This window comes from Culex pipiens, chromosome 2, assembly GCF_016801865.2.
Source record: "Culex pipiens pallens isolate TS chromosome 2, TS_CPP_V2, whole genome shotgun sequence".
Taxonomy (NCBI): domain Eukaryota; kingdom Metazoa; phylum Arthropoda; class Insecta; order Diptera; family Culicidae; genus Culex; species Culex pipiens.
This window is the reverse complement of record NC_068938.1, coordinates 166427426-166438709: the sequence shown is the minus strand read 5'-3', so window position 1 is coordinate 166438709 and position 11284 is coordinate 166427426. Positions and strand designations below refer to the sequence as shown.

Here is an 11284-nt window from a genome sequence, read left to right as displayed (position 1 = left end):
TTTGCTCAAATTTTCAGCATTTCTATTGTTTTTTTTTTTTTTTTTTTTTTTGAAAGGGTCCTATAAACATATGATACACAATAGCTTATAAGACCTTTAAAAAAAACTCTAGATTTATTTTTATATATATACTACCGTCATAAGGGGTGACATTGGGTCTGGGGGTGAGATTTGGTCATACAAATTTCAGCATTTTTGTATGACCCAAATTCACTCCAAGACCCAATCTCACCCGTGATGACGGTATCATGAAATGCGGCTTATAGAAAAATGAATGATGAAAAAATTTTGATTCACCAAGGGAAATGAACGCATAAAGTTTCATCAATATCAAAAAATACGAGGAAATGTTAGTTAATTACAAACGACTTTATATTTTCTAATCGGAATAGAAACAACAGTATGTTATATTTTATCGAAAATCGTTTTTTATTAAACTCTCACTCTACAATCTACTCTGCTGCAACGAAACAAAATTAAATTAGTAAATAAAATAAATTCAAAAAACACTCCTTCCCAATCGTCAGCTTCTAAACCATCGTGTTCAACCCGATGATGGGCTGACTTTTGCTGCGCACCCGATCGTCCCACTTCCGGGCCACGTTCGCCACGTACCCAGGTTTAATCGGCACCTGGTCCGGCTCGTCCCGCATCGGCGGCTGCTGCTGCTGCTGATCTTGCTGGTGATGTTGATGCTGCTGATGCTTTTGAGGCTTCTGTTGAACTTGCCTCTGAAAACCTCCGGTCTTTTTGGGTGGGGAACTCCGCTGGGAACACCGACAACCGTCACAGCTGGAGTTGGCGGAGTTTGACGGTGAGGCCGTGGATGGTTTTGCTGGAGGTGGCGGCCTTGGCCGTGGGTTGTGCACCGGCATCACCACATCGTTGTCGTACTTGTCGCCGGGAACGTACGTGCTTCGTCGCGACGGGGTTATGTCCTCCACGAAGGAATCGTTGTCGTGGTAGGACGGTGGAGGTGCCTTCGATTGGTGCTGGTGCTGGGGACGCGGTTGACCGGCGTCACGGTACTCCCGCCGTTCGTACCGAATCGGTAGATACTGAATCTCCTTCCCGGCGATTCGACGGCTCTCTTCGGCGGCTCGCACGTGGGCGAACACGGGAACCTGCACCGAGGGGAGAATCTTGCGCTCCACGATGGACTCCGTGCTGCGACGTTCCGGTTCGTCCCGGTCGAAGTAACGGCGCTGGGGTTCCCGCCGGTAACTCCTCCGTTCCGGTTCATCCCGGTGCTCTCGATAGCCCTGGTTCCCGATCAACATCCCAGCCGCCCCGTCGGGATAGTCCTGGTGGTGACCGTGCCGATCCGGTCCAACGGCGTCCCTATACCGGTCATGGTCCTGTTCGATCAGATACACCGGTTGAGCTGTCACCGTTGCAGGTTCAACCGTGTCCGTGGAGACGTCCTTCTTGAGGGTGCGCTTCTCCGGAGGCAGTTCGTGTTGAGGTGAAATACCAGCGCTCTCCGTCTGGGACATGTGTGAGGTCATGCGGGCAAGGGGGTCGGCCAGGTCGATGATGAACAGTATGGCGACCAGGAACGAAAGGCAGCCCAGGATGATGGCGTTGTCATGGAGGTCCGGGTGAACCTGGTCGATGGAGGCGAAAACGAGACCACCTACGAAGAGGGACAGAGAGGTGGAAACATTTGAGGTGGTTTACGACTTATTTTTTTTACTTTGAAAAATACTAAAAAGATTCAGGGAATTTTGAGAATTATTGAGTTGGAAGGACCGATTCTGTTTTGACTGAGAATCAGGCGAAAGAGAAAAGGAGCTGTAATTCGGTCACGGCCAAGCTTCGCAAGCCTGCCGACATCCAAACATGTGAAGGTCCATCCGTCCGTCAATGCATGCATGCAAGACCAGACTTACCGGCGGCGAAGAACAATAGCGTGCCCAGCGATAGAATAATCTTCTCGAACAGCGTCGGTCGGGATTTGGCGTCCACACATCTGGAAATAAAAAATAAAAATAAATAAAAATTGAGGGTTGACATTGGTCACAAAAGTTTGCAGCTAAAGGACAATATACTACGCGCTAGGTCAAATTTGACGATTGTCAACGAGCGTCTCGTGTGACCTCATGCGCAGAATCAATTGTCAACCACGTCGTTTTTAATGGTGCTGCATGTTGAGCTGTAACTTTGTTTAGCTTCTGAGTTGATACAAACAGCAGGGTTGATTGTTTGTACTGTTGGTTAGAACTGGCGGTGTACGCTGGGGTAGGTCGTGAACCTATCAACGGCAAATGGTGGACAGAGACAACGGTTATCTGTGTACAGGTGAACAATGAGGAAAACATTGTCATACGAGTCGCGACGGTGTCGCTTCAAGATTCCGACTTTTGCAATGAAATATGCAGACGGTTTAGGGTGGATTCACATACTCCACCCTAAACCGTCTGCATATTTCATTATTTTTCCCTGAAACTGAAACTGATAGAGGTAAGGTAAGTAATAATACATCTGGGAATGGAGACAGATTTTGTGTCAAAAGAAATGTGTAACTATACATCAGTCAATTCAATTCTCCATATTATCTAAGCGCCTGTTCCAAACCAGACCAGACCGAGTCACGTAGCCTAGTGGTAACGCTTCCGCCTCGTAAGCGGTAGATCGGGGTTCAAATCCCGGTTCGGACCAACACAACTGGTGATCGTTTCTCTTCTGGATTCGATGTTTAGTAAAGGGAAGGTAGTGCATCGTAACAAGCTGGACCTTATCAACGACACCTTAGGAAGGCGACCTATGGAATGTTAACATTAACCTTAACATGTTAACATTAGTTGAGTTAAAACAGTGTTTCTCAACCAGTGAGGAATTCCCCCCTGGGGGGGAATTTGGCCATTCTAGGGGGGGAATGAGGATTCAATAGAAATTCAATGTCTTTAGCATTTACAAAAAACGTAAATCATTATTGACAATTCTATGCAACTTTCAGTTTCTTTGATTAGTAAGAACGACATTTGTTTTTTCCTAAAATTTAATTTTCAGAGGTTTGACATTTATGTAAAGTTTGACATTTATTGAAACAATATTTCCCAAGCATTTGTATTTTGACAAAGAACTTTGTCCTAAGGGCTCTATTCTGGTGAGGTGTCAATCCAGAAAAACGAAAAATGTCGCGCGTTACGAAAATGTTGCATGCTTGGTACTGCGGAAGGGGTCAGCAACGAATGAAGTGTGGCAACAATGGTGCAACATTCTCGCGTGACAGTTCCAAGAAAGCAGGAGACGAGGCAAAATTTGCACCATGTTGCCACATTTCATGCGGACTATATAAGCTAACAGATAGCCTCTGAACAGTTAGTTTTGACCGAAAATCCGTCAGAGACGGATCGACGGTGGTAATTTTATTGCTCACACACACATACACACATTGAAAGACACAGGTTGTGCACCACCTTGGGAGGAATTCTGTTTTAAAGAACATTGTTAGAACGGTCACTCGGAAACAAGAATGATTCAAGGCAATGGGGTTGGGACCAAACTGGTAGGATATTGGCCACACCCGGAGTGGCCATGGCCCTGAGGGAAGGTTCTACCGGGGAGACATTTATCGAACCATACGACTTGGGGAAATATGGGTATCAAAATTCATGGTTTTTGATACTGGTGATGAAAATGGCCATTTTGACAGGATTGGCCACACCCGGAGTGGCCATGGCCCTGAGGGAAGGTTCTACCGGGGAGACATTTATCGAACCATACGACTTGGGGCAATATGGGTATCAAAATTCATGGTTTTTGATACTGGTGATGAAAATGGCCATTTTGACAGGATTGGCCACACCCGGAGTGGCCATGGCCCTGAGGGAAGGTTCTACCGGGGGGGACATTTATCGAACCATACGACTTGGGACAATATGGGTATCAAAATTCATGTTTTTTGATACTGGTGATGAAAATGGCCATTTTGACAGGATTGGCCACACCCGGAGTGGCCATGGCCCTGAGGGAAGGTTCTACCGGGGAGACATTTATCGAACCATACGACTTGGGGCAATATGGGTATCAAAATTCATGTTTTTTGATACTGGTGATGAAAATGGCCATTTTGACAGGATTGGCCACACCCGGAGTGGCCATGGCCCTGAGGAAAGGTTCTACCGGGGGGACGTTTATCGAACCATACGACTTGGGGCAATATGGGTATCAAAATTCATGTTTTTTGATACTGGTGATGAAAATGGCCATTTTGACAGGATTGGCCACACCCGGAGTGGCCATGGCCCTGAGGGAAGGTTCTACCGGGGAGACATTTATCAAACCATACGACTTGGGGCAATATGGGTATCAAAATTCATGGTTTTTGATACTGGTGATGAAAATGGCCAATTTGAAAGGATTGGCCACACCCGGAGTGGCCATGGCCCTGAGGGAAGGTTCTACCGGGGGGACGTTTATCGAACCATACGACTTGGGGCAATATGGGTATCAAAATTCATGGTTTTTGATACTGGTGATGAAAATGACCATTTTGACAGGATTGTCCACACCCGGAGTGGCCATGGCCCTGAGGGAAGGTTCTACCGGGGAGACATTTATCAAACCATACGACTTGGGGCAATATGGGTATCAAAATTCATGGTTTTTGATACTGGTGATGAAAATGGCCATTTTGAAAGGATTGGCCACACCCGGAGTGGCCATGGCCCTGAGGGAAGGTTCTACCGGGGGACATTTATCGAACCATATGACTTGGGGCAATATGGGTATCAAAATTCATGGTTTTTGATACTGGTGATGAAAATGGCCATTTTGACAGGATTGGCCACACCCGGAGTGGCCATGGCCCTGAGGGAAGTTTCTACCTGGGGGGACATTTATCGAACCATACGACTTGGGACAATATGGGTATCAAAATTCATGGTTTTTGATACCGTCCCAAGTCGTATGGTTCGATAAATGTCCCCGGTAGAACCTTCCCCAGGGCCATGGCCACTTCGGTTGAGGCCAATCCTGCCAAAATGTCCATTTTCATTACCAGTATCAAAAACCATGAATTTTGATACCCATATTGCCCCAATTTATATGGTTCGATAAATATCCCCCCGGTAAAACCTTCCCTCAGGGCAATTGAATAAATTGATTACTCCTTTATTTGACCTCCTAGCCAGATGGTGTCTTCGGAAGAGTTGTTGTACTTGATAAGGGCTATCCTTTAAAGTTATTGACATACAGGGTGACGACCTTCCAGGGTGTCAACCAAAAACTAACTCTGTTGGATGACGTTGTAGGGCTTTGGTGTATTGCGCAAAGTTGTAGAGGAGAAAATTTCATGAAAGTTTGTCAAAGGCGCCAAATTTGTAGCTCTTAATCTACTACGTCATTTTTGCAAAAATGGTAAAAAAAGCACTTTTTTTTTGTGATAACTTAAAATGTTAGCATTTTAGCGGCCTACTATGTTCTGAAGAGTTGTTTATGACATAAAATTACACATCTTTGCCCAAGACAGCAAAATGTTGTGAGCCTTTATTGAGGAGTTATAACCATTTTTAAGTGATTTTGAGCCTATTTTCAAGTTGCTATGTTTTCAAAATGGCGCATTTTGGCGCAAAACCGAACAATGCACATGAAAGTACACACTTTCAACTACAAAAATTTGTTCTGCGGTTGTCTTGCGGCTGTCATGCGACCATTATCTTGCGGTCGTATCACCGCACGTGAACTCTAATTATTGACGCCCGCAGTAAAACATTGTTCATGCTTAAAATTATGATACACATTTTAAAATTATGAATAAATACATGTTTTTCCCAAAAATAATGTAAGTGAAAATTTTAAATAATTGTTCGTATTTAAAATTAAGTATTTCCTTTTATATGTGGTCACTCTGGAAAGGTTGTCGTATTTTTTCATAGACAATGTAAAATGATGATGAAAATGACCATTTTGACAGGATTGTCCACACCCGGAGTGGCCATGGCCCTGAGGGAAGGTTCTACCGGGGAGACATTTATCAAACCATACGACTTGGGGCAATATGGGTATCAAAATTCATGGTTTTTGATACTGGTGATGAAAATGGCCATTTTGAAAGGATTGGCCACACCCGGAGTGGCCATGGCCCTGAGGGAAGGTTCTACCGGGGGACATTTATCGAACCATATGACTTGGGGCAATATGGGTATCAAAATTCATGGTTTTTGATACTGGTGATGAAAATGGCCATTTTGACAGGATTGGCCACACCCGGAGTGGCCATGGCCCTGAGGGAAGTTTCTACCGGGGGGACATTTATCGAACCATACGACTTGGGACAATATGGGTATCAAAATTCATGGTTTTTGATACCGTCCCAAGTCGTATGGTTCGATAAATGTCCCCGGTAGAACCTTCCCCAGGGCCATGGCCACTTCGGTTGAGGCCAATCCTGCCAAAATGTCCATTTTCATTACCAGTATCAAAAACCATGAATTTTGATACCCATATTGCCCCAATTTATATGGTTCGATAAATATCCCCCCGGTAAAACCTTCCCTCAGGGCAATTGAATAAATTGATTACTCCTTTATTTGACCTCCTAGCCAGATGGTGTCTTCGGAAGAGTTGTTGTACTTGATAAGGGCTATCTTTTAAAGTTATTGACATACAGGGTGACGACCTTCCAGGGTGTCAACCAAAAACTAACTCTGTTGGATGACGTTGTAGGGCTTTGGTGTATTGCGCAAAGTTGTAGAGGAGAAAATTTCATGAAAGTTTGTCAAAGGCGCCAAATTTGTAGCTCTTAATCTACTACGTCATTTTTGCAAAAATGGTAAAAAAAGCACTTTTTTTTTGTGATAACTTAAAATGTTAGCATTTTAGCGGCCTACTATGTTCTGAAGAGTTGTTTATGACATAAAATTACACATCTTTGCCCAAGACAGCAAAATGTTGTGAGCCTTTATTGAGGAGTTATAACCATTTTTAAGTGATTTTGAGCCTATTTTCAAGTTGCTATGTTTTCAAAATGGCGCATTTTGGCGCAAAACCGAACAATGCACATGAAAGTACACACTTTCAACTACAAAAATTTGTTCTGCGGTTGTCTTGCGGCTGTCATGCGACCATTATCTTGCGGTCGTATCACCGCACGTGAACTCTAATTATTGACGCCCGCAGTAAAACATTGTTCATGCTTAAAATTATGATACACATTTTAAAATTATGAATAAATACATGTTTTTCCCAAAAATAATGTAAGTGAAAATTTTAAATAATTGTTCGTATTTAAAATTAAGTATTTCCTTTTATATGTGGTCACTCTGGAAAGGTTGTCGTATTTTTTCATAGACAATGTAATTTCCATAAAAATCGATCAATTTACCCTTCAATTTACCGATTTTCACCATGTATTCATTATGATTTCGAATAACATTTATAAATAAATTGATTAAAAATCGGCAAATTCAAATTGAGATATCTAAAAATATATACACGGAGATATTTTCAGGAAATGTAGTTGAAAGTGTGTACTTTCAGGTGCATTGTACGGTTTTGCGCCAAAATGCGCCATTTTGAAAACATTGCAACTTGAAAATAGGCTCAAAATCACTTAAAAATGGTTATAACTCCTCAATAAAGGCTCAAAACATTTTGCTGTTTTCGGCAAAGATATGTAATTTTATGTCATAAACAACTCATGTCATAAGAACATAGGGGAAATTCTCGTATGTTTGGCAGGTTAAGCACTCGCTCCTAATTCCGTCCAATTTGCTGGTTTTCACCATTTAAACGACTAATTTTGCAAAACTTTTGATAGAAACTTGCTTGCTCACTTCTTATTGAGCTATTTAGCACTCGATTTCAGTTTAAAACGCTTCTAATAAGCGTTAATTGACTGTCAAAGTTCTGACCTGCCAACATTAGAGGCACGCTGGAATTAGATGCTGTTCCCCTAGTAGGCCGCTAAAACGCTAACATTTTAAGTTATCACAAAATAGTAGTTTATGCAACAAGTTGCAAAAAGAGGATTTTTTCAGCACGAGTCGTACATTTATCCAACGAGGTTCACCGAGTTGGATAAATACGACGAGTGCTGAAAAAATCAAGTTTTGCAACGAGTTCCATACAACATTTTTTGCAATTTCGAAAAACACCCATTGAGTGAAATTTTAAGTCGAATTTTCATGTATTTTGTCAATAAATCGTTCAAATCAAAAAAATGTTGAAAGGTGTTACTTTTCGAAACAAGTGCTGAAAAGTTCAACTTTTCAGCACCCATTTCAGTGCTGAAAAGTAGAACTTTTCAGCATTTATTTTGAAATGTGTTGCTATTCGATTCTGTTATTTTTGGTACAGAAAAGTAGGCTATTTCGTCGGAGCGAGTTGTGGCGCTTTAACCACGGCAAATAGTGTCCAGGGCATTTGTGGAAATACATTGTCCCATCCCCGAGGGTCCCGGAGCACCAAAACTTCTTAGCATGGTGCTCCCAACGATTAATTGCTTTTAAAAACAGGAACGTGAGCGGGGGATCCCCACGTTTCTTCCTCCCCTGTAGATTCAGAACTGTATTGCTGTTTGAACATTCGTGCTCAAACTCAATCCACTTCAACGAATCATCTTTGCGGTAAACTTTACGCAGTTGGCCTGGCCGCTTTAACGTTTTGTGATGTTTCAAGGCAATTTATTGCATTGGGGCACTGCAAATGTTAATAATGACAAGAGGATGCTAGGCGTTAATCAACCTAAGGCATTTTCCAGGATGCCCTCGAAAGACTGGCTGTGCTAGGGTTAGATTAGATTAGATTAGATTAGAGAAAAGTAGGCTATTTCGTCGTTCAAGAATGACAGGAAAAGTTAGTAGTTTCACGACGGAATTGCAAAAAAGTGCTTTTTGGACCATTTTTGCAAAACTGGCGTATATCTCGAGTAGATTAGGAGCTACAAATTTGGCGCCTTCGACCAACCTTCATGAATTTTTCTCCTCTACAACTTTGCCCAAGACACCAAAGCCCTACAACGTCATCCAACAAAGTTAATTATGGTTGACACCCTGGAAGGTCGTCACCCTGTATGTCAATAACTTCAAAAGATAGCCCTTATCAAGTACAACAACTCTTCCGAAGACACCATTTGGCAAGGACGTCAAATAAAAGAGTTATCAATTTATTCCACTTAATTTTGCCATTCCGAACACTGTGCAATGGCCACTCCAGGTGTGGCCAATCCTGTCAAAATGGCCATTTTCATCACCAGTATCAAAAACCATGAATTTTGATACCCATATTGCCCCAAGTCGTATGGTTCTATAAATGTCCCCCCTTAGATCCTTCCCTCAGGGCCATGGCCACTCCGGGTGTGGCCAATATCCTACCAGTTTGGTCCCAACCGCATTGCCGGAGATCGAAGTAGGCTGCGCGGCGGGTCGGACGCAAATTTTTTGCTCCTGTCATTTCAATGGAGTTTTAATTTTTTTCAAAGTTTGAAGCAAATGTAAAGTTTTCTTTAAATATATTTTGAACAGTTTGTGAATACACGAAAGTCTTGCCGAAACTATCTGCGTACCCGGTGAAAATGAAAGAAATTGTTTCGTCTGCGCCGGAAGTGGAAGTGAAAAATCCAAACGTGTTGGAGGAGCTGGCAGCTGATAGCCATCAAATTCTGACCTAAAGAGGTCTTGCGGGAGCTGGCCAATGTGCGAAACCTCTTGAGCTGAAGATCATCTCGAAGAAACGGTTGGAAATTACCTAGAAACCGACGACGGAGAGGCCGAACTCAAGAATGAATCCGTCAAGATACAAATTACGAAGCTCATCTGGTTACGAAGACTCTGTTGCTTGGTGAGACCTTTCCTTTTTAATACAGAAAACACGTTCATTTACACACACATATTGACAATTCATTGAAGACAACCACGCCAACCTTACTATATACGCGGTAGGGTGTTCCCTTGGTCGTTCGCTTTGAGTTGTGGATTGCCTGCTTCTCTAATGAAGGTTCGACTGAGGGGACATGCTTATTAATTTCTCGTCGCTCCATACCCTCAGTGACGTGATGGGGACAAGGGCGTCTATGCAAAGTGTCCCTACACCCGCTACAAATTTCCGGCGCTTGGGGCGGGAAGAGGGAAACCATTTTATTATGTGCGCCGGTATTTGTAGCATTAAAATTCGTGCAAAAAAACTTATGCACGTGGGTGTACAGATTACGGAGTAAAAGATGATCGAATTGTTCACCTAGCGCTCACATGTGTTCCAGGACCAAGTTGCCTGCGGGTATGGGGATCATACATACATACATACATACATACATAGTTTGGTCCCAACCGCATTGCCTTGAATCGTTCTTGTTTCCGAGTGACCGTTCTAACAATGTTCTTTAGAACAGAATTCCTCCCAAGTTGGTGCACAACCTGTGTCTTTCAATGTGTGTATGTGTGTGTGAGCAATAAAATTACCACCGTCGATCCGTCTCTGACGGATTTTCGGTCAAAACTAACTGTTCAGAGGCTATCTGTTAGCTTATATAGTCCGCATGAAATGTGGCAACATGGTGCAAATTTTGCCTCGTCTCCTGCTTTCTTGGAACTGTCACGCGAGAATGTTGCACCATTGTTGCCACATTTCATGCGGACTATATAAGCTAACAGATAGCCTCTGAACAGTTAGTTTTGACCGAAAATCCGTCAGAGACGGATCGACGGTGGTAATTTTATTGCTCACACACACATACACACATTGAAAGACACAGGTTGTGCACCACCTTGGGAGGAATTCTGTTTTAAAGAACATTGTTAGAACGGTCACTCGGAAACAAGAATGATTCAAGGAAATGGGGTTGGGACCAAACTGGTAGGATATTGGCCACACCCGGAGTGGCCATGGCCCTGAGGGAAGGTTCTACCGGGGAGACATTTATCGAACCATACGACTTGGGGCAATATGGGTATCAAAATTCATGGTTTTTGATACTGGTGATGAAAATGGCCATTTTGACAGGATTGGCCACACCTGGAGTGGCCATGGCCCTGAGGGAAGGTTCTACCGGGGGGACATTTATCGAACCATACGACTTGGGGCAATATGGGTATCAAAATTCATGGTTTTTGATACTGGTGATGAAAATGGCCATTTTGACAGGATTGGCCACACCCGGAGTGGCCATGGCCCTGAGGGAAGGTTCTACCGGGGGGACATTCATCGAACCATACGACTTGGGGCAATATGGGTATCAAAATTCATGGTTTTTGATACTGGTGATGAAAATGGCCATTTTGACAGGATTGGCCACACCCGGAGTGGCCATGGCCCTGAGGGAAGGTTCTACCGGGGGGACATT

The 11284-nt window shown here is 43.3% G+C and overlaps 1 protein-coding gene across 1 annotated transcript in view; it reads right to left on the bottom strand.

The window, feature by feature from the left end:
* Positions 1 to 415: 415 nt before the first annotated feature.
* Positions 416 to 11284, bottom strand: part of LOC120427759 (activating signal cointegrator 1 complex subunit 2 homolog) — a 31939-nt gene continuing 21070 nt past the window's right edge. The window contains exons 4-5 of the mRNA XM_039592668.2: positions 1893 to 1972; positions 416 to 1636 (exon numbers count right to left, since the gene is read on the bottom strand). Of these exons, the coding sequence (XP_039448602.1) occupies positions 531 to 1636; positions 1893 to 1972 (1186 nt within the window). The 3' untranslated portion in view covers positions 416 to 530. The remainder of the gene's footprint in view (positions 1637 to 1892; positions 1973 to 11284) is intronic.